Below are 23,455 nucleotides of genomic sequence, written 5' to 3' on the forward strand. Positions count from 1 at the left end.
GAGTGGTGCTGGAACTCTCAGCAAGAAAGTGAAGAGGCATATTTCCCAAAATGTCAAACTGTTCCTTTAACAAACAGATGAAATACAACAATAGGAAATATCTAATAAAAAATACTACTGATATAAAACAGCCCTATCCTACACATCACATATAGTGCACTTTGGTAACCTCTAGTGGTAGTATCATAAAAGACAAATGCCATAGACAACAAGGCACCTGAAACAGAATCGAAACACTTTCATGTGTTTTTAACAGTTTTTGGATGACAATAGAGTTCCATAGCACAATATGAGCTGTATCAGGTTGTGGATTCATAGTGGAAATGTTTTACTCATTTCGGTTTCTTTGGAGGAAGCATGTTTTTTCAGTGCTTGTATTGCAGTCATTGGGATTGGTTTCTGTGTGTCATTGTTGCCTAGACTTTGCTCAGAGGCAAATAAAAGATCAATTAGAGCATGGCTTGCTCGGTAGAGGGAGAAAAGGTAACTAGCTGAACTATGGAAGTGACACTCTTCCGAATCATTCAGTGAGGATTGATGGTAATGAGAAGTACGATCTTAGGATTGTACGTACTAAATGTAGCCAGTGCACGTTTCAGCCTTGAGGGTTATTTGTTTAAAATAATACTCAAGTGTTCTCTAAATGGCTTTTTTTTCATCACACTGTGTCGGTGGCTTTTGCCTGTCCTACTTCTTTCTATCTCCCCAAACCTCCTGTAGAAGAAAAGGATGGTGTTCCTGTAATCGGCCCTAGGATATTATTGGCGTTTGTTTATTGTTGTGTTTGATATATCTACAGGGAGGGCTCAATTATCACTGCCGCTTTTAAGAGTGACCTTGGAAACTCATTTGTTTTTCTCCCATTAACCACGGATCCAATACTTCCCGCAGACGATTACACCCATCGAGAACTGCACAGATATTGTTTTGAGTAGTGCGATGTGATTGATGGTGTGTGCGCAGTCCGTGTGTGTCTTCATCAACCTTCGATGATGGTGAAACGTGTCAGCTGTGTTTGACAGGAATTAAACAGAGGGGAAAGAATGGAGAGAATAGCCACTAGTTAGAAAACGCCTGTGTGTGTATTTTGCTTCAACTTCAGTCAGACAAGTAATTTGCGCCTGTGTGGGTCATTTTGTTGAAGGCAAACATTCTCAGTCACGAGGCTCTGTATGGTTCCTTCACTATATTGTTCTATTCATTAGCAGTTCAGTCCTGTTGCTTTGCTCTTTGTGACTTTGCTTACATCTACCTTGACTTTTTGAGCAAGAGTAATAAATCACACTGATGCTGGGATCAATTGCGGAACAAGTGGCACTAAATTCTTTACTTCCAAGAATTAAGCAACTTGAGTTTATGTCTCTGCTCCGCTTGTCTGTATGCCTATTTGCAAAACATCTCCTGAAGGTCAGGATGCAAGAACCTGATTAACTCTGCAGACGGATTCTCTCAAAATTGACTTTAGTGGATGAATTAATGGGGTCACCCTCCTCTTCTGGCGGGCCACTTTTTTTGGAAAATGGACTGGTATAAATATGTGCTTGAAATTGTAAGAGTGTATGATCTGACAGGTTGTGACTGAACAAAATCAAAGCAAAACAAACGCCAGGGCTCATACAACAGCATGAGCTGTGGGTGTAGCCAGGGATGCACCCTGTGAGGTGCCAGTAAAACTCCATCACTAAATGATAGGAAAAACTATGTTTATTGGATAACCTTTGATATATTCTGAGTTTCATATACATAATGTAGGGTGTAATTAATGCAATCCACGTCAACCTTAGAAATTCACTTTTATATTCATCGGCACCATCCAGAACTATTGCAGCTGCCGTGACTTGAACCTGTTCTTCAGCCGACAGTCTTTCTGCTGTCACTGTTAATTTAACAGATGATTGCCATGACCCGAACTATGCTGATATCCCTGACAGAAATTAAACATTGTTTGATGTCTATTTCATGTCATAGTGAGGAAACTTCACACTTCTCTCAGCATATAGACTGTTTCTTGTGTGGCTACTATACATTTCTCTTTGGTGACAATGAAACAGCATCGCAGAGTATCCTATATAAGGTTAGTTTCATTTGCATAGGTATTAAAATCGGAAGAGTACATCATCAATCAAAGCACCATTACCTTCATGTTTCCTGTCTGTGAAAAAGAAATCCGAGGAGCTAACATGTAGCTGACAACTGGTTATGAATGGCAAGATGTTTGTTCGAGTGGCAGTTGTACCCATGGTTATCCCCAAGTTTAAGGTGGGATTGACCATCAACGGGATCTCCATTGCTTTTAAAATGATCTAAAGACAAAAAGTGGATTTGCAGGAAGCTTCTAGGTAGGCTTGAGGAAATGTGAAAAAATTAAAAAAAAGATTTCAAAAAAAGAGAAGAAGAAGGGAACAGGAGCCAAGATGAAGGCAGGTTCATTGTTCTTCCCAAAAGGAAATTTCTTTCAATCAGTGTCCATATTATATGTTCTGTGAGGGCAGAAAATGAGTTGTGGGAAGAGGAAGAAAGGAATCCCTCAGATGATTTAACAAGGCTTTCTGATGGGGCCAGAGGTCTGTGCATGAATAAAACATGACGGGCTGAGAGAGGAAGAACAGACATTTAGGCTCTGTTGGACCAGGGAGTTTAAGGGAGGAGTAGGCACGTTGGCTCTGATGGCTCTGCAGTTTTACTGGCTTGGCCAGTGGTGGTTTTCAACTGCCTCTGCAGTGCCTTGTTTTTTGCACTCAGAGTTTCGGCCCAGTGCAGCACAGACTCAGGAGACATATCTGCCCTGAAGGCCTCTCTTAATACTTTGGCCTTAACTTACAGTGTAAGGTTGATGGTTTTTACTGCCTGGGTGGTTGTTGTTTGAAGAAATGAATGGGTTCTATGTCTATGTTGTTAGGAGCAGGGGGGGTCTGGTGGTTCATTTAAACCCCCAGTGTATGTCTGGTCTCAGTTACATCTGAAGGTCACAGCTACAGCTCCACTGCCAGTGCTTTAATATTGCCATTCTGGACTTAAGGGGTCTTCCACACTGATTAGTTTTACCTGAGAAAGATGTGGTGTGTGTGTGTGTGTGTGTGTGTGTGTGTGTGTGTGTGTATTTATGTGTATTTCTGAAAAGCACATAGACAGAGAGTGAATTTATTGATATCCGTATCCGTGTTTTTACCGTGGATATTTGCTAGTGGTGATGTATGCGTGTCTGCATGTACATCTGGATAGGCTGGCTTGTGCTATAATTCACATAGCGTCATTAAAATGCTAAAACTTTTGGCTTTAAAGTCACAGTGACCCGTGGTCTGCTGTAAGCACCAGGACCTGCATACTGAGCAGAGCTCTGATTGATCTGCTTAAGTAGCTGCAATTAACAGAGATGTTCTTCCCCGAGTATCGGCCCTCTCTCCACCGCACGCGTGCAAACACCCAAACATGAACACATACTGTATATGGTCAACAGATGAATGAATTTGTGATTTAATGCGTTTGATCCTAATGCGGAGTTAGCCACCTTTGACACCCAAACTCCACCCATGACTGATTATGCATAGAGTAATTTGACACCTTACCCCTTGAACAGAAAACAGATGACATGAAACGATGAATATAAAGCGGAAAAAAGGCCGATTCCACTGAGGAAAGGTTGCTGAATTGCCTGATGAAGACGACCTTTGTTCTAAATCCTAAAAGGCATTAACAATTTAATGAGTCGCCTCACATCAGTATGGAAGGTATCTCTATGCTTGTGTTACGTAAAATGGATTTGGACTAGTCTTGCGTATTTCTAAGACCATCGATCACAATTTGAAAGAGAAAAGACAGGAAAAGAAACAGACTTCAGATACACCCAAATCAGATGTTGCTTGTAAAGGTTGTGTTACCATTTCAGACTTTTTATCAGTGTTGATATCTTGCAGTTTGAATAAAAGAGCTGCATTGAAGCCCATCTGTGCGTGTGTGTGTCAGAGTGTGGTTCAAAGCTCAGCCCCCTCAGTCAAGAACACCACTGCCTGCCTCCATCACCTTGCCTTTGCCCAAAATACATTTCTTGGACAATCATCAAAAGTTTGACTCAGTCTGTGGAGCTTTGGGGCCTGGAAATGGAAACTGATTTAGCACCGCACTCTCAAGACAATTCTGCAAAAAATCTAATATGGTCGGCGAGAGAGCGAGCAAGAGCGAGGGGGTGAGGTGAAAAGGAACTGTAGAGGTAGCTACAACACCCTTCAGCAGACCTCCATCAGCCTGCTCAGGAGTTTTTCTGTTGCTCCCCGTGGCCACTTTCAGCCCAAAACTTTAATGTTCAGAGCAAAAAACTAGGGTTGGACCATGAAATGGGGAAAGGCAGAGGTGACATTGGGTCAAAATGATATTTATGGTGGTCTTTTCATCCCTTATCCCATATTTATTAATCTCCTAATCCTTAATGGCATATCCATCAGTTTCTGATCCTCTGCCACTGCCACAGTTATCAGAATCTGAAGTCAGTCTTTAGCTTTATTGTAGCGTGTTAATGAAAGTTGATTCCAGCTCAAATTGCACTTTAATTAAAAAGGCCGCTTTCATTTGTCCCCATGGTGAAAAGGGGAGAAACTCAACACAAGTGAAAAGAGCAGTTGGCTCTGGTGTTTGGGGGCCTTTGTATGTGCATCAGGGGTGTGGGGGGGGATCATATACTGTAATCCATTGGCGCAAGCTTTGCTACCAAGTATATTGAGCTGTGGCAGGTCCCAGCTATGTACTTAGAGCCAGAGGTGATTCTGGCGCTCTCTGTCCGACTAGTATCACTCCAAACGGACATGTGCCAGACCCTACATGAGCCCCCTCCTTCTGTTAAGTGATAAAACATCCCCCTGAGGCATGCTGACTCACTTTATCAGTCTTGCACTTGCCGTTGTAAATCAAGGCCAGTGTCACACAGCATAGCTTCACATTTCTGCCTTATTTTCATTATGCCATGTAGCCTCCAGGCCACACTGAAAGGAAGGAGAAAAATAATAATCTGATCAGATAAATACCTTAATTATTCCCATGTTTAAAAATAAAAGAAGAAAGAAACCCAGTGCCAACAAAGACAAAGAGCGTGTGTTAATGAATTGATGTGGGATATTTACTTCTATTTTTTGTCTTTAGAGAGTTTAGAATATATGGTGCAGTAACTGGCCCTGTTTGAAAGGCATTCAAGAGAATATAAGGAATATACTCTATGTTTTGTTTTTGATTCTTTACCATTATTTATACACAACCGTTCTAATTATACCTAAAGCTATTTCAAGAAAACCTTTAATTTTATTGCTTTAAACACCTAGCTGAGGGTTGGTATATCTCATGTTAAATCATTTGGTGTTTGGGGTTTTTTTGCATTATCAGAAGCAGCAAAAGTAGGTTGTGTAGAGCAAATATAAGATGAACTCAGGGGTTAGTATTTGCAGCTATATAGCCACTTTGTGATGCAGTTGCTTGAGCAGGGGTGTTGTGGAATGTACATACTTAAACGCATGTTTCACACTCATTCTGGTCAACACTCAATTTTACACACACATCTTTACCCGCTCCAAACACACAGTGCTTTTTATGAAGGCCTCTGAGGTTGTATTAAAAGGAGCTCATTCATTTGCTTAGGAAATGTGGTCAACCCCAACCGTGCTCTCGACCCTGACCTTAACCTTTTGAGATTCGAACTGTTTGATTAGTGAAGCTTGTTTCAATGGAAATCTCTCAACCAAGGGTTGAGGTCATTGACTTCACTGACCTACAAGTGAAGGGATGGAAGCCACACAAGCTACACGCTGAAAGCAGTCATGGGAGAGAGGAGAAATAATTAAAGGTTTCATCAGTGACATAATTACTTTTCTACATTCTGCTCCATTTGTCTGCTTGCAGTGTGGCTGAAAAAGCCAAATCACTGACATTTTGATACGCCATATTTCTTCCTCATTTTCTCATTGTCTTTTTTTCTCGCCTGTGGTTTGTCCTACTATGCCTCCTAAAACTCTTTTCAAAAACTCTTTTCCACTCTGGCTCTTCCTGAAACCCTAGACGTGAGTCTGTGTTCAGCTTAATAAAGTGAACTACTGAACAGTGTGGCTTATTTTATAAATGAAGGAATGTCTGTTTTCATTGAAAAAAACAAACAAAAAAAACAGATCTGAAACAACAAATCTGTCTACATCCAGAAACCTACGTGCTTTTAATTGATCCTAAGAGAGCTCTACAGTGCAGTCAGTCACGTATCTCTTCATGGTAGATCCCTGTCTGTTGTTGGTTGGAGCTGTATGTTTACAGCTGTTTTGTTCTTTTGCCCCTGTGACACAAGTTCACAAAAATATTTTTGCATTCAAAGAAGACTAGTTATTATCTTAAAAAATAACTCCTACCTTTCTCAGTCTTTTTCTCTGTTGTTAATTATTTAATCAAAATTCACTTTCCTATCTCTTTAGCTTTTTTTCCAGTGGTGTCACTGAGGGTTGGGTGGAGGTGTACCTTAGTTTGCATCTACTCTCTAGGGTGAAGCAGATATGTAGGTAGGGGAGATGAGGTGGACACAGTTGGGGAAATGTAATTTACTGTTGGGGAATTGATATGAATGCAACTTATATGAATGTGTGCATGAGGGTATAGGTGCACATACTGTCCAAGTGTTAGTGTGTGTGTGCGTGTGCGTGTGTGCGTGCGTGTGCAGGCGCACGTGCGTGCATGTACATGCACACACTTGTGTTAGTGTGTTTCAAGATAAAACATGATGTGTCCCAAAATGACTTTGCCTTTAACAACTGGAGAAATGCCTGGTAAGCAACTGCCCTCATTAGCATACAGATCAGGAGGCACTGTAAGTGTTTGTGAAGTATAATTCACTATTGCCTTTTGCAAAGCAATAAATGGAGTGTCCTTTCTCTGCAAATGCCAAAGCTGGTCTTTCCTGGTCCCATTATTTTTATTGGGCTACAGTTTGGTTAAGAGTCGTTAACATTACAATTCCCCTTGAGTGTTAGACCCTCCCTTTAATAGATCTCAAAGGTGCAGCATTTTAACATCTCTAAGTCGCGGCCACATTAATTTTGAAACATTAGTATAATTATCATAAACAAACAGGACAATCACCAGAAAGACTGGCAGGTTCTGCCAGCCTCTACAATATATTGTCTGCCATTGGACTTGACTTTATTGGAAATCATGATGGATTGCATAATTGGGTTATGTTACAAAACAGAAGCACAAGCAGAGCTACTTTCTTGCAGTAGCAAATGATAGAGTAAATAACAGATGATAGAGAAGTTAGATTCTATATATTTATTTTCACATAAGAAATAACGTGTGCATCAATTACAGTAATTCATACAGTTAAATATATCTAACACAGTAACATTTTGTACTCATATCTTATGGTGTAAACATTTCATGCCTTGACTAACTAAACTAAATGAAATATCTATGACTTTGAAATGACCTGAAACAGATTCATTAGCTGAGTCCATGTGTATCAGTGCTGATAAAGCTGCTAAAGATAATAATGGAAACGTAACCTTAACCTGAAATCATTTATGAGTGTACATGCTATGCTAAACCTTACATCAATTCGCAATCCGCTACCTTTGTATTTGCATTTTAAAACGCTCGTATGCTAATATGCTAATAATGTAAGGCGCTCTTCTCTCTGTCTCTGTGTCTACAGGTTCACTGGCCCCAACCTTCCCTCACCCATCATTAGCAGCAAGAACTGGCTTCGACTGCACTTTACCTCTGATGGCAACCACAAGTTGAGAGGTTTCAGCGCCCAGTACCAAGGTAAGAAAATGAGATGTTTTCATAGTTTGAAAGGAAAATCATTTATCACCTTCAGATCAAACTGTCAACTTTGTTGTGTGCCAGGTTTAACTTTTCTCAGAAGGATCAGCAAATTTCGGAAATCTCGAATGCCAAAATCATAATATAATATCCATATGTTTGCAAGAAATAACAAAATCTAGTCACCAACAGCCCCTAATATCAAAGATATCAACAAAACTCCATGAGCTTTCCTCTTATGCCGCCCTCAGGCCAAAACCTGAACTTTGTACAAGATGTATCTCATGATCCAAGAGAAAGATGGCCATGAAATCTCTTCAGCACATTCTTGCTTTTAAGGGAATGAAGTGTGAGACCCGAACAGAAAAACCATCAATATGTTCTCAAATTCAATAAAAAAACATCTGTGAGGTAGACTGGCATCATTCATCTTGTTTCTAGTGCAAATGAGCTGACATATCCATAAATGATCACTCTCTATCATAATTTAAGATTTTGCAAGTTTTGAAATTGTACTGGCAGCAAGAGAAATTATGTTACTATTTTGGCACAATAGTTGTGATTGCTTTCAGAAAAACAAGATTTGCAGACTCTTTATTGGAGTGTCACATAATATATATAACACACAGGCACGTGGAAAAGCCTCTCTCTGCTGTGCATTCATTTCCTGTCCCATTACTCTTAGAGGGTTCAGGGGTCAACTCTCAGAAGGGATGAGCAGGGAAAAAGGATTAGTTCATCCACAAAATAAAGGTGATCTCTAAGGATCTCACCTCCAGCCAGCTGCTGGGAATCTCAGAGGCAATGGCGAAAGAAAAAGAGGAGAGAAAAAATAAAAAGAGAGAGAGAGAGGGATGAAGAATATGGAAAGGAAAAGGCGGCGAGCCTATGGGATTACAGGTTCAGTGTTCGATAAATATGTTTAGAAGATCAGAGAGAAACAGGAGACTAATACTTTAATTAGATTAAGCAGTGACTCCATCTCAACCACCCCCCACTAGCCCCCACCCCCACCAGCCATTCTCATCATGAGAGTTCCCATGAATCCATAGCAGCAGCATGTTGCAGTGATGAAATGAATGCTGATTGAATATCTTCATTAGCTTTGTATCTTTTCTTCTTCAGTGTCCTTCATTGTACATGGCACAGAAACCAACCCCCACCCAGTCAACCCCTGCACCTAACAGCTTAGATTCTTTTCTAGGGGAATTTTTTTTCCCCTCCTTTTTGTAATCAGGGTAAACAATCTGAAAAGAGGTTATTCATTGTGATCTTTCTTTCAGACACACAATAAACAGACTTTTTTGACACATGACTCATATTAGCTTTGAATTACAATGCAGATGAAACTAAGCAAAGGATCAAAACACATTTGTGCAAAACAAGTAAAGTTCCATTGTCAGGAACCATCAAAGTAATTAAATAGGGTGAGTGTGAAGGGGTGCACAGATAATGCTGATGGTGTTTTTGAATTTGGTGAATAAATATGCATTTAGATGAGCCTCTTACTTTGCAGGCAGCGATGACATTGTTTTTTTTGTTTTTTCCGCCATTATCAGGAATCTCGGTAATTTAAACTCCATATTCTTTATTGGATTGAAATGAGCGATTTTGCTCCTTACATACTCTGCCTTCTAATCCTAATAATCAAATAATAATGTTGTTCCCTTCACTCTTCATTTCACAAGAATGCAAGGAAATTGCACATTACTGAGCTCTTTTCTTCAACGTAATCTTAATGTATGGGAATGTATGTGTGGGTGTCGCTATGGCACTTTCTCCTGTCTGATACCCTGCATGTCTCTCTGCTCTGCTTTCCTCTACAGTGAAGAAGATGACTGAGCTAAAGTCCCGAGGTGTGAAGATGTTGCCTAGCAAAGACAACCACCATAAGATATCAGTGTGTAAGTTACAAATCTTGACTACCATATGTCTTTTGCAAATAAACTGGACTGAAATTGATAGTTTCACTTGTTTAATGCAGTGGCCACTGAGTTATCAAGGGAGAAAACAAGCCAATGATTCTAAGAAAACTTAAATCTTATATCTTCTCTCCTTGGCCCTGGCAATGGCAGCTGATGTCTCCTTTTTTCTCATAGCGCTGCAGACTGACATCAGTGCCAATCATGATATGAGTCTGCGATGTTTCTAAGGCCTTAAACATTTTTGCTCAAGGATAAGCAGTGAGTTTAACTGCAGCAGAAGATGAATATTCAACTTTACTGTAAAAAAAAAAAAAAAAAAAAAAAATTATTAATACAAGTGACTCAAGGGTCTGTACAAGAAAAAAAAAAAACCCTGAACCAGTGACTCAGCCTGTTGACTCCACATCATGTGCGCCTAGCTTTGGGAGATGCAGTCCTGTTCTTCTCTTCACCTTTTCTAAATTCTTGGTCAAAGTCATTTAAAAGTTTTTTTTCAGAACTCCTTGGCAAGAGAAAAGGGTAACTGCTGACTGTTGAAAGAGGTACAAACACAAAGGACACACAGTCTGTGCTAGAGATGCCATTCTAATGGCAAATGGACAGGAGTAATTGCATTGGTTGCTCTTTTCGCCATAGCAGCCTTCTTTGCCCTTGCTCTCTCACACCCTCTGTCTTAGTTCACTGTTCATTATCCCATTTGGCGTTATTTGAACATCTGGAATATTAACGGCTTGAGAGCTATGAGTCACCTGACTAGAGTGGCACAGAGAGACGGATGTGAAAGGGTTTAAGGACAACCTGTTTAACAAAAAAGAGGTGCATTAATGCTAATCCTGCCTCAAGGCCATTTTCAGTTCATTTTATCCACTTCTACCTCCCACTTTATCCTCTGCTTTTAATCTGTATGTCTCTTGGAAAAATCACTTTTTTTTTCTTTCCTTTTATTATTGTTGCCTTAATGCTTTTTATTTTCACTTTACCTTTTTCCACTTTACATTTCCCTCTCCATAGTATTTCCACATTATTTGACTGCTTGTGACCCTTAATGGAAAGACAGTTATTATTTTCAAGTATAAGTAATTAAGTTCACCACTTCGATTTTTGAAAATAAAAATTGTTAGTAACTATTTGTACCTCAACAAATAATTAGTCCTTAAAAATATATCAACGTTTCATCCTGTAACATGCAAAAATGTCTCCTTAGTATTTTCTTCACATCTAAAGCAAAGTTTACCAAATGTTTCATAAATAAAAACTCTCTCTCCAATGCTTTTAAATTATTGAGTGACTCCAAACCCTCCTCTCAGCAGATGAATTGCCAGACTGGATCCCCATCAATACATCACTGTTTGCTGCTTTAACCAAATACCGATTTTGCATTGAATTCTTTAAAATCTAATCATATGATGTTCGTTTTATATGTAGGGATCAATTGTTTTTGAATGTGACAAAATACAGTATCGTCTATGAAGATGAGAGTAAGCCTGACATTCACAGTCTCCTCTTCTGTTTATTCAACAGTAACCTTAAACCTGTGTCATCCTTTCCGTCTTCCATTCTTTTCCTTACTAGTGCTGACACCAGTGGGGCCTTGTTTTAAATCTGTTGCCGTTTTGCCTCAAACTGGGACCCTGGCCAATGAGCAGGTGTCATATTGATTTGCCCCTGAAGACCTTTGAACCCTCCCAGTCAGTCAAATGGTTACTGGTCCTGGTTGGCCAAGTTTTTATTTGACCCCTTTCTGGCACTTTGCCTTCCACTGTTTTGCACCCTGTGACATGATTTAACAGAGCACCACCAGGGATGTGCTCTGGGATAAAATGTTCTTGGTAAAATAAAAAAAATGTTGAGCAGGTCAAGGTATGCTAAAATGAGTTGATATACGCAAGTGCAATGCAAATATCAAGCACCTGTGACTATATGAAAAGGCTGAGGGAACTGTTAGAACTTATTCCACTCATCAGCCTTTTAACCTTAAATTTGTTTGGTTATGATCAATCTGCATTAAGTGACTATTGGCCACCAGAGGGCCGAAAGTAAAAAACTTCATAACAACGAGATGTGATATAGCTGATCTACTTTTAATGTTCTTTTTTGAAACATAAAGATGGTAAAGACCTTAAATTTACATTTACTCATATGGCAGACGCTTTTAAGCGAAAGTGCATAGTAAGTGCTAGTTAGACATGTAAGGGTGTTGAGGAGAGGAGGTGTTTTCAGAAGACATCAGTCTTCAAGAAATTCTTGAAGCTGGAGAGGGACGTTCCTGCTCTGATAGCACTTGGTAGCTCATTCCACCCTCGAAGAACCACAGATGAGAACATTCTGGATTGTGATAGCCTTGTGTGCAGGGATGGCAACGAACCTTCACCTAAACATCTAACCAAACTTGAGCAATATGGGCAACACATGTTGTATCCTACCGCCTGTCAAATGCATGTCCAGTGCATTTTTTATAAGCCTGTTTATATCTATGTTAGTTTTTCTTCCTTTCCTTTCCAGCAAAATATGACATTTTAGGAATAAACAAACTTTGTTTAAGCTTTCTTTTGTTGAACAATCTGTCCTTTCCTCATCCTTTTTTTTGTCTTTTCTCATTAGTGTCTCAGATGGGTGTCGCCCAAGGACACAACATGTGTCCAGACCCAGGGATCCCAGATCGAGGGAAAAGAAAAGGCTCAGACTTCAGGTAAATGCAAGTGAAGAATGATTTCAGGAGCAATTAATTAACTGTCAAGTGTAACTGAGTAGATGAAAGATTCCTGAACAACAGCGGGATGAATGACACAACATGAATGATAGATAATATAAGTTTTCTTTGGCGAAGATGCTCATCAAGTGACTTTCCATTGAGACAAGTGATAAACATATTAGGCTATATTAGCTACTGTATATAACTTGACTAATGTATACTGGCTTGAGCTGTACAGCATAGCTATACTGCAAGAGGCCTGTGAAAAAAATGTCAAGGTAATTTATTTCTATGCTTCGTTGAAGCTATTGCATCCATTAATATAATTTTTAATTTTCAATGGGACTATTCTTGCTCTTAAGAAGTTTGTTTCACATTCAGTATAATATTTTTTTTGTCGTTGAGTTGTCTTATGTTAAAATTAAATAATAATGAATGCTTCCTACTTGCAGAGTTCCTTGGAGGTAGTAAATTACAGGTTCTTCTTTTTTAATTTAGTTTTTAAATGTTTACAGTTTACTGTTGTAGTAATGGGCCAACCTTTATTAATAAGTACATTTCATAATGTCTCCTGTGAAATTGTGCTTTTTAAAATTCAGCCCCAACATTATTCCAAAATGAACTCCCAGTTTATTGTTAATGACTTTAACTTTGTTCACAGTTTAGTTTGAATATAGGGACACTGTTGGGTACTAAAACAAAATCAGGTACTGCATCTTGAAATGTGCTCCAGCATACAGCACATTACCCAAAGTCATGGCCCATAAAGCCCCTGCAACCAAACCAGATAGAAAAATGTGTACACTAAAATAAATATGCTACCATTGAGTCACTGCACACTAATAGGCTGCCTCTGTGGAATGGTGATATTACCGGTGGGATTATGGAGTTTCATTCCTGTCAGAGCCATTGTCTCTATCTGTGGTCAAATACAGACAAATGGGTAACATCCATCTCCCACAATGCAGCATTTTTGGAAATCACAGCCGGAAAAAAAAAAATTATATATATATATATATATATATATATTTGTATTTTTTCCCAGTAGACATTTTTTCTTGTTACTCTTACCTCATCTGCACTCTCTCTGCCTAATAATGATTTTTATAAGAAAGGTTTGTGGTCCTGATGTTTTCTCTCCCTGTATGCAATCCCAACTGCAGACGAGGAGCCACAGTACATTTCTCCTGTGATGAGGGTTATGAACTGCAGGGCTCAAAGAGCATCAGTTGCCTCAGAGTGACGGACAGCTACGTAGGCTGGAGTGACGATCGGCCCATATGCAGAGGTAAAGACTGTCATGTGGGTTAACTCCACATGTGTAGACGGACAACGTGACCTCCATTTATATCTCCATAATCAGAACCCTGACTGTGATGTGTTTGCCTGTCAGTCTGCTGTCATTTTGTGCAGATGCTCAGTCTATTTTCCTCTTTTCTATTGCTATTGATTCATTCACCATTTTCACTGTGACTGGCCTGACTTTGACCTTTGCCCAGCATTCTTTTGCCTCCTGCTGTTTAGCCATGCTGGCATAGTGATGCCCATCAGTCATGTCTTCTTCACTTCTGACCATTTATGACAGGCAGGAAAAGTGGTCAGCCTCGCTGTATGGTACTACTTATGCCCATGCTCTCCTCAGTTTCAGTTTTCAGCCTCGGTGAACTGAATTAATCAGACTAAATGTGATTTTTTTTTTTTTTTTAAATTTTTGGCAATATAATTGGTTTCATTTATGGATATCTAACTGATGAAGTGTATGTTTTGGAGAAGGACATATTGATATACAAAATCCGAATCATGTTTAGAATACTAGCCCTTACTTGAGTATTTTATTTTAGTAGGTAGGACCTCCAACTGCAAAATGTATTTAAAGGGTTGCTTTCTATTGGGGTTTAACTTTGGTCAATTCAGCTGGGTTCTGATTGTCAGTCCCAATCTGAAAGCACTCAATACAGAGGATCAATTTAAGGCTTCATGTTTGTAATTACTTATGTAGCCCAGATTTGCAAAAATAAAAAAAGGACCCATAATATTTTGAAATATGCTCTGTGTTCCACCACTAACTTTTGTAAAGGAGAGATTCAAGTAGATAACACAAGCCAAACAAAATAGCTTCTTTCTATTCATTCCTCCTTAAAGCAGCTGTAATTGATGTGTTTTTAATAAAAATGTATCAAATGAAAATGTGGAACCAATGTGGTAGTATGAAAGCGGCTGTGTAGTGATGATGCAGCTCCCCTCAGCTCTACAGAACTTTTTGGCAGCAGAAGGCCCACTATACTCTACTGGTTCAACACCAAATGGCAGACAGACACAGTTAGTAACTGGTGAAGCATGAGCATTTAGCAGAACAACATATTTTTCTTAGGAGTTGGATAAAACTAAAAAACAGAGCTAAAAGAGAGTAAACATTGAACTTAGATTCGCCAGGTTGCCAGAAACACACAACTCTGAATGAATGATGTTATTGCTCCATAACTGCTGGATGTGTGAATAAGCAACAATTTGCTAACAAATTGGCCATATCAACTGAAAAGTTGATGATATGTCAGTATTGTGTTCCGAACTCTTTGCCCCCAAGTAGCCAGGAGAAAAACAAATTACAGGTTTAAATTGGCAGGTGTGCTAGTGGTTGGTTACTTGTTTCACTGAGTGAAACGCACCAAATGCTTTGTCATTCCTCCAAAAGGGCCCTGTAACTGCTGAGTGATAACTCAAAAGTTTTAAGTAATTAAGCCAAACAATCCTGCCTATACTGAGGTTGACATGTTGATAAATCACATCATCAGAAAGCGCATTAACAGAACTTATCCTTGAGGTAAGTTGGTCATTGACAGAACTGTACAATTTGTAATAACTGTGCACCATTATTTTCCTTCAAATACACATAGCCTACCGATAGGGAGATTTTTCATCCATGTTTACTTTTATCCCCAGCAGGAACATCTATGTGACCCATTTTCTACCAGTTTCCTAATTAGGGCTTTTGAACACCATCATCTCTGTGAGATTTGTCTAATGTAATCACCTGCAGAATTTTCACATTTTATCCACTTTCAGGTGACCTGCAGGCCAATGTTGTTTCTCCAAGCACCTCCATTCTTTCTTTTGTCTTGGACTGATCCAGTTGTGGCAAAGTTAAATTATAGCACACCGGGGGGGGGGGATTATATTGGTGGGGGGATTGTGCTGCGTCTCAACTAAGACATTGTCAGTCACCTGGATTAAAAAAAAAAAAAGGTTTTGGTGTTTTATGACATCAAACACAGTGATGAAGGCCTGATTCTGACACTTTTGTCTTCTGTTTTTCTTTGAACTACAAAAAAAAAAAAAAAATCACACAAAAAAGTGATGGATCCTTTTTGGGTGCAGGCCATAGTATCACCGTCAGCTGGTTTTCTGTTTTATGTAAAGAAATATTCAAGATTGACATAAGATCTGCAAAACTGTCAGTGAAATTGCCCTTTAAAAATATCACATTCCATCATCTTCATTTAACCTTTTGTCACTGTGCCTTTGTTCTTGCCTCACACTGTTTCGATGAAGATTAAACATCAGCCAGGAATAATTGAAGATCTGTAACCTAAATTAGTATTAGTCATCATTAAAATGAACAGCACTATCATTAGCTCTGGGGGAAAAAAAAAAAATCATTCTCTTAATATGAAATTCACATTTCTGGTCACACTGAGCTGTTACAATTCTTCTTGGTCATGGATTTTGATTTGCTGGTCAGCCTGCTGCACTTTGATGTCTGTCACCGAACACACAGGGTGGCGTGTGTAACAGGCACAATGATCCCCATGATTAAAGAAAAATAGGAGGGGATGTGATAGCTTCAGTTGGCTTCCTCTTTGCTGTATTATTTTCCTTAAGGTCACCCTCACTGTCAGAACAACTCGTATTAATTACTTTATTCTCACTTTAGCTTCGCCAAAGTTCTTTTTACAATGTAATAGGAGTGATCTGGTGGGAGAGGGGTGGAGCATAGAGCCACTGAGTGGGGCTCAAGCACCCGAAGGACCCCTTGTAGACGTAACTCATTAAAATCAGGGTAGCTGGTTCAGGCCCTTTCAAATACTTTAAGGTTGTCCCCGACATACCTACCCACATACACACTCACCTCCCTCATATTACTCATTAGAAATTCTACTTTAATTTGAGTGGGTGTTGAATAGTTCTGCCTTGCACACGCCCTCAGGCCTTGATAGGGAAAGTCACATTGTCCTTTTAAAACATGGTTTGCAAACTGCTCACCTACTCATTTCAATGTCAGTATCAAAGTTTAATACTCAATTTCTGTTTGTTATATGTATTTTATTTTTTTTGCCATCATCAGGTTTCCAAAAAACTATGCTTGACAGGTACTCAACCATATTAACGGCTGTATTTTGTGTACTGCGAGCCATTTTAACTATAGCAGAGGATGATAAAGACAGTCTGATATCATCTAGTTTGTTTTATTGTTATAATAGATTACACAGCCTGACAATATTTACAAAAAGATCTTCTTTCCAGTGTATTTTAGACTTTTAGACTTGTGTGATTTATAGGTTTGATTGAATCTCTTTTTCACAGTGCTACACTAAATTGGCAAGTTAAGTGTTTAGAGAGAGCACTGCAGATGATTTTGTTTAGATGGCTCTTTACTCTTTCTAATTTACCAACCACTTGCCAAACAGCTTCAGCTTTCAAATGTGATGCTTGCTTGCAGTTCAGTCAGGAACACTGACGGGACTTAAAGTTAAGCAAATGCATTTTGAATGGTTGCACAGCTGTATTTTGCAGTTGTCATCATTAGGATCCTCTATAGGATGCCAACCATGCGTTGAGCTCAGAGTTTTGAACACCCCCACAGGTTGTTTTTGAACACAATACAGCTAACACAAGGAAAATATGAAATATATATAATGCACAAGGCAAAATATACAATTGCTAGTAAGAGTAATAAGAAACCTTGACAGGTGGAGGCTGAGACGGTTAAGGAGTGACTCAGCACAACTAGCAGCTAAACAGCATCATGACTTGTGGATTTAGAAGGCAATGCAGGAGAGGGTTTGACACACACACTACATATTTTGCGGTTTATAAATGAGAAATTGTGTCTTTAAACTTTCATTGATCAAACATCTGCCTCTTCCTGTGTCTTCCTCCGTAGCACCAATGTGTGGAGGGCAGCTGAGAGGACCCAGTGGTGTCATCACATCTCCAAACTACCCAGTCCAGTATGACAACAATGCCAACTGCACTTGGGTCATCACAGCCACAGACACATCAAAGGTAAAAGTCATTACCCTGGGGTTTAAAGGGGCTATTTGTAAGTTTTCTCTGCCACCAAATGTGGGGTCTTGCTCGGAGTGACTGGTGGTGATTGTCGCTTGACGAGCTTCAGCCATGATTTTGTTTACAAGACAAGAGGAATGAATGAAGGAATGAAGTTTGAAGAAATTTGCTGCACTTGCAACATTTCTTCTAGACTGTTAAATAAACAGCTGTTAATGCTAATGCTGGCTGTGTAGCAATAGCAAAATTTACAAATAGCTCCTCTAAGCAACAGTGTGGAGTACTAATTTAGCTTCGCAACAGTAATCGCCTGATATAGCGGTGTCTTAAGTGGTGTGTTTAGCTGCCAGCAAAAAATACCCAAAATAAAACAGGAGTTCACTGGTGTTTTTGCACCTGTTAGGGAGGAACTCTCGAGGAGGCTCTCCTGGCACACATGACTCATTTCATACTTTTATAATTGCTACAGGACATTCAGGGGGCTGTTAAACACACCATGTGACAGAAGGTCTCCCATGGAAAAATGTGAGAGATAAGGGAAATGAAAGGAAAAAGCACGGTGGAGCTGAGCCAACAGAAGACAAAGAGAGTTGTTAGGAACACCTGTGGTGAGGGAGAGAAGAAGAGAGTAAAAACGGTCAGAAGAGTAATGGAGTGGTTTTGAGAGCATGCTCAGAGGATATCATGAAAGTGTCATAGCCATTCTGTTCAGACCATTGACTTTGGAGTTGTGTTCAAGGCCGCCCAGCTGCTTCCCTGCCAAATATCCTTCTCTGAACTCAAACAAAATGGTTTTACAAATCTGTTCTCTTATTGCACTGCGCCGAGCGAAGGAGAGGCTGTGTGAGGTGAGAGGCAGAAGGCAGAAGGGGTAGTCCGATACAACGCACAACCACCCAACCCCACCTTTTGCTTGGCTGCGTATAAACGCACACTCACTCACTCACACACACACATATACACACACACACACACACACACACATAGACACCCTTGGGTATACCCGGCGGGCAGCCTGCTGAAACAGACAACGGTGCTTTGGGCTGTCTCTCGCTCTGTGTCTGGTCCAGATGAAGATGGAGCGAGGCTGTTCTTTCTGTTTAGAGTTGTAATGGGCTTCTATTCCTGCCCGTCCGCACAGGCCCAGCCAGAGGAGATGTTAGGTCAGGCAGCAGGCTGAGGCAGAACTGCATACGGAGGTGGGTGGGATGTGACACAGCGCTGCTAGACTCTAAATCCCACCTCATGACATCATGACTAATGTGGGTTCTTGACAAGCGTTGCTCCTTCATAATATCCTGAAGGTACTGAACGCAGCTGTTTTTAGTTGACAATCTTTCAAGTGTTTATCCGTCAGCATCGGGGACACAGGGGTCTCCGTTCCAAAACAACCAAAATGTCAAGACATGCCGTCAGAGATCCCAAACAACATAAAGTTTATATATATACTCCCTGTTATTTTATTCCTTTTTTGTTTATTCCTCCTCCCACTCTGCCTCACCTGTTGGCTGGCAGATGTGAGATGCGTTTGTGGTATGAAACTCTATTTATTGAGTGATCGGACCTATTTTGCCAACACACCATCCCTCTCTTCTCTCCACCCTGGCAATTTTCATTAGGCACTGGGTTTAACATAGGACAGAATGCAATTTGCATTTATATAAGCTTTTTCATTAGGCCTTGCTCTCTCAGCCCTCTGAAAACATTAAGAATTTGGCGGAAATCAGTAACAGCTAATTTTAAATAGGAGACAAAGACAGTCCTTCCTTGCTTTGCTATTTTTAAATTTATATATTAATCTCACATATTACCCCTGCTTTTTATACCTTTATATATCAACATTTTGCATTATCATAATCAAATCTTATTTGTTTGTCTGTCTTTATCTGACTTGCCCCTTGCTTCCCTCAGCTACAGCACACTCCCACCTGCACCACAGAAATTAGATGAAATGAATAGGTGTGTGTGTTTTTTGTCTCCTCTTCACAGTTAAAATCCAGTACATAAATCTTTAAAAACTTTTGGTCACCTTTATGATGCATATATTCACCTTGTAGACAACCTCGAGTCCCATGCCACATCTCCCTGGTGTGCTTAAAGTCATTCGAAGTCTGGCTAAATAGGCCACAAGTGCGTCTGCAACCTGCTGATTTGATGAGCAAGTAGTAGGGGTCATGCAGACCTTCTGGAAGGCAATCAGATATTTGATTAGTGGGAGAGAGTTTATAATCAACAGACTGAAAGTCAGATGTTACAGAGTATACAACTCATAGTCACGTATGTGAGTATTTACAAGAAAGGAAATAAATTGACACCAGTAAAGCACAGATGTGTTCGATAGAATACACACAGCTGGTACATATGTATGAATGGAAATGAGCTGGGCAAATATTCAGAGGAGATTGATAGATTGATAGATTGATGGACAGAGGGATGGAAAGTCACAGATGGGAAGGGGTCTCTCCTCTGCACCTGGTGTAGGGAGCGTTCAAACGTCTGTCGCTTATGGTTGTCTTGGCGATGTCCCTGCTGTTGTCTAGGTGATCAAGCTGACATTTGAGGATTTTGACCTGGAGCGAGGCTATGACACCCTGACCGTGGGAGACGGCGAGGTGGTGGGAGACCAGAAGACCATCTTCCATGTGTGAGTGACTCCTTTGACCTCCATCTTTTTGCCTTTCATCTTCCGTCTGTTCTCTTAACTCTTTCTGGCTTTTACTCCGAACCTTCCTCTGTAGCAGTCATTTTCATTTTTGCTACTCATGTTCCATGTAATCATATTCTGTCTTTCTCTTTCTCGTTCCTCTTCACCTTTCTTCTTTTTTGGCACACATGCCTTTTCTCCTCCTCCACTTGCCGGCAACCAGCAGCACCCCTCTCTCTTCCCTTTCCCCTCTAGCCCTTTTCTCTCTGTTGTACTGTTTCTCTTTCATTTCATCACCACCTGATGCAGTAGTGCATGAAAAATAGATGCCGCACCACATTGTCAATCATCACTCTTTTCAATGTTAAAAACAAGATCACAGCCATGTGGTGCAACATTGCGAACTGCATATTGATGCTTCCTAATGGAGTTTGTGATAGCAGATGCTCCATAACAATTCACAGGATGTTGTTATTAATTGTGCTGAAATTTACCATGTTAATAAAGTTTTTATTGATCAATTTTTATGCGAGGCTGCCTCGCCCCGGTAGAACCTGGGAGGAGGTTGCAGATAAAATAAGGGAAAGGTTTGTGGAGGAGGAGTTTGTTGATGAGGGAAGATCTTCCTCACTTGAATATTTTTGTGCACTTGCACATAATTTCACAACACACAAACACTGAAAATGAACTAATCTATTCAATTAAGGACTTCATCTCCCTTTATGGACTTCTTTATGATATGAAAGCAGAGTGAGCAACTCTGTCATTGAGATTGGATGCGCTCTTGCACACGAACAAACTAGAACAATTTAGGGCCAGAGAATATACTGCTGCTATCAGCACAGTTTAACTCAGGACTATATTTTCCTGAATCAGTGGTGCAGGCAAGCGTGTGCAGGGTGTAGGGAATTATTTCTTTTGTAACTTTAAGGTCAGAGGCACATAACCCTACAGCAGCACAGTCATAAATGTGGTGGTTAATCGGCAATGAGTCACGACCAATCAAATCCCCTCTTTTCCTTCACTTGAAAGACACTGCTCACTGACAGTCTGTTAATGGAAAAGAACAGTTTGGTGTGAATATGCCACAAACGTTTTTTCCCCATCAGGGAAATGATGTCGTCATGTGGGAAGAGCATAATTGTCATGGGCAGATAGAATACTTGAAACAGGCCCCCATCAAGAATAATGCTGTAGGCAGCATTTAACTTGCAGGGAAATTATAACACACTATCCAAAGTTGTTAGGCTGGATGTTGATGACAATAGTTCATACCACAGACCTTTATGAAAGTCGTAGGAAAAACAGCTGGAAGAAAAATGTTTGATGTTATTTAACTGCATATAATTTTATTGGTCAATCAGGCAAAAGAAAACAAGGTTATAAACTAAACTAAATTTGGTGAAGGAGTGCAAATGCTACAAGCATTGCAAAGTGCAATGCAAAGTGTAAATTCCCATAAGCTTCAACATGAATACTGCACCGTGGTGCACACCATGAACACACTACTTATTTCATTTTTCCTCCCACATATACAGAGAAAAGTTTACAGAAACTCACCAAATTGACAACTTATCCAGATACTACTTCCTTGCTACTCCCACCATTCTCCATGTGCTGTCACTAATATTAGAACCCTTAATCACTTACTCTGCAGCTACACATCCTAATTAGAGTTGGGTGGAATTACTATTCAAATAGGATTAAATTACGTCTGTGGCATTGACTGATCTAGCCTTCATTTCCCACTTTCTTGGCCCCAACTGTTTTGAATTAAAGGGTTAGATTTAAAAAAGGCGTCTAAGGTTGGAATTGACTACAGTTTTAAGAGTACTTCTCTTTAATGAGAAAAGTCAGATAGTTTTAATATATACAGTAGCTTGAGAAAGTATTCAGACCCCATCACTTTTTGCACTTTATTTGGTTGTGATTTAATTGTAAATGAATGAAATTGCCCATTCTTCCTGGCAGATCTTCTCAAGCTCCTTCAGATTGAGTGGGTTGTGTCTGTGAGCTGCCATCTTCAAGCCTCTCCACAGATGTTCGTGGGGTTTAAGTCTGGGCTCTGGCTGGGACACTCAAAGACAGCCAGAGACTTTTTTCCAGTGTTTTCTTCACTGTATGTATAGGGTGTTACTTTCGTGCTAAAAAATCAACCGTCGCCCCAGTCTCTGGTTGCCTGCACTCTGGAGCAGATTTACTTCAAGGACCTCTCTGTATTTGGCTGCACTCATCCTTCCCTCAGTCCTGACCACCCCCCCTGCCACTGAGAAGACCCCCACAGCTTGATGCTAGCACCACCAAGCTTCATCATAGGAATGGTACTAGCCAGGTGATGAGCAGTGCCTGGTGTCTGCCAGGCATACAGTTTGGAGTTCTGCCCAAAGAGTTCAATTTTTGTCTCATCAGATCAGAGATTTTTTCTCATCCTCTCAGAGCTCTTTAATGCTTGCTTGATAAACTCCGAGCAGGCTGCTATATGCCTTTTACTCCAAGTGGCTTCCGTCTAGCCACTCTACCATAAAGGCCTAATCGATGGAGTGATGCTCGTCCTTCTGGCAGGTTCTCCCATCTCGGCAGAGGATTTATGAAGCTCTGTTAGTGTGATCATTGGTTTCTCCTTCTTGCCCAGTTACTCATTTTGGCTGGACGGCCAACTCTAGAAAGCGTCATGGTGGTTCCAAACTTATTCCATTTCATAATTATTGAGGCCACTGTACTCCTGGGAACACTCAAAGCATTTGAAAAGTATTTTTACTCTTGTCCTGACCTGTGCCTTGCCACAGTTTCTTCATGAAGGTCTACAGAGAGTTCCTTGTACTTCATGGCTTGGTATTTGTCCCAACATACAGTGCGAGTCAATCAATTCAAGTGGAGTCCAGTCAAGATGTAGACACATCTTAAGGATAATTAAAGCACACAAGATGTACCTGACCACAATTTGGAGGATAACAGCAAAGGGTCTGAATACTTGAGAGATTTCAGTTTTTGATATTTTAACATTTTGAACAAATTTCTTGAAATATGTTTTCACTTTGTCACAAATTTGCGTCATTGATCGTAGATTGACCATTAACAAATCTGCAACACAATAAACTGGAAAAAGTAAAGGGGAATACTTTCTGA

At 40.1% G+C, this 23,455-nt stretch overlaps 1 protein-coding gene across 1 annotated transcript in view; it reads left to right on the forward strand.

Annotated features, from left to right (window-relative positions):
* Positions 1 to 23,455, forward strand: part of csmd2 (CUB and Sushi multiple domains 2) — a 232,232-nt gene that overhangs the window by 102,315 nt on the left and 106,462 nt on the right. Inside the window, exons 6-11 of the mRNA XM_022747188.1 lie at positions 7,670 to 7,782; positions 9,609 to 9,686; positions 12,309 to 12,396; positions 13,563 to 13,687; positions 17,561 to 17,682; positions 20,226 to 20,329. Coding sequence (XP_022602909.1) covers positions 7,670 to 7,782; positions 9,609 to 9,686; positions 12,309 to 12,396; positions 13,563 to 13,687; positions 17,561 to 17,682; positions 20,226 to 20,329 — 630 coding nt within the window. The remainder of the gene's footprint in view (positions 1 to 7,669; positions 7,783 to 9,608; positions 9,687 to 12,308; positions 12,397 to 13,562; positions 13,688 to 17,560; positions 17,683 to 20,225; positions 20,330 to 23,455) is intronic.

The sequence above is a fragment of the Seriola dumerili genome, unplaced genomic scaffold (assembly GCF_002260705.1).
Source record: "Seriola dumerili isolate Sdu_G_001 unplaced genomic scaffold, Sdu_1.0 BDQW01000110.1, whole genome shotgun sequence".
NCBI classification, from domain to species: Eukaryota; Metazoa; Chordata; class Actinopteri; order Carangiformes; family Carangidae; genus Seriola; species Seriola dumerili.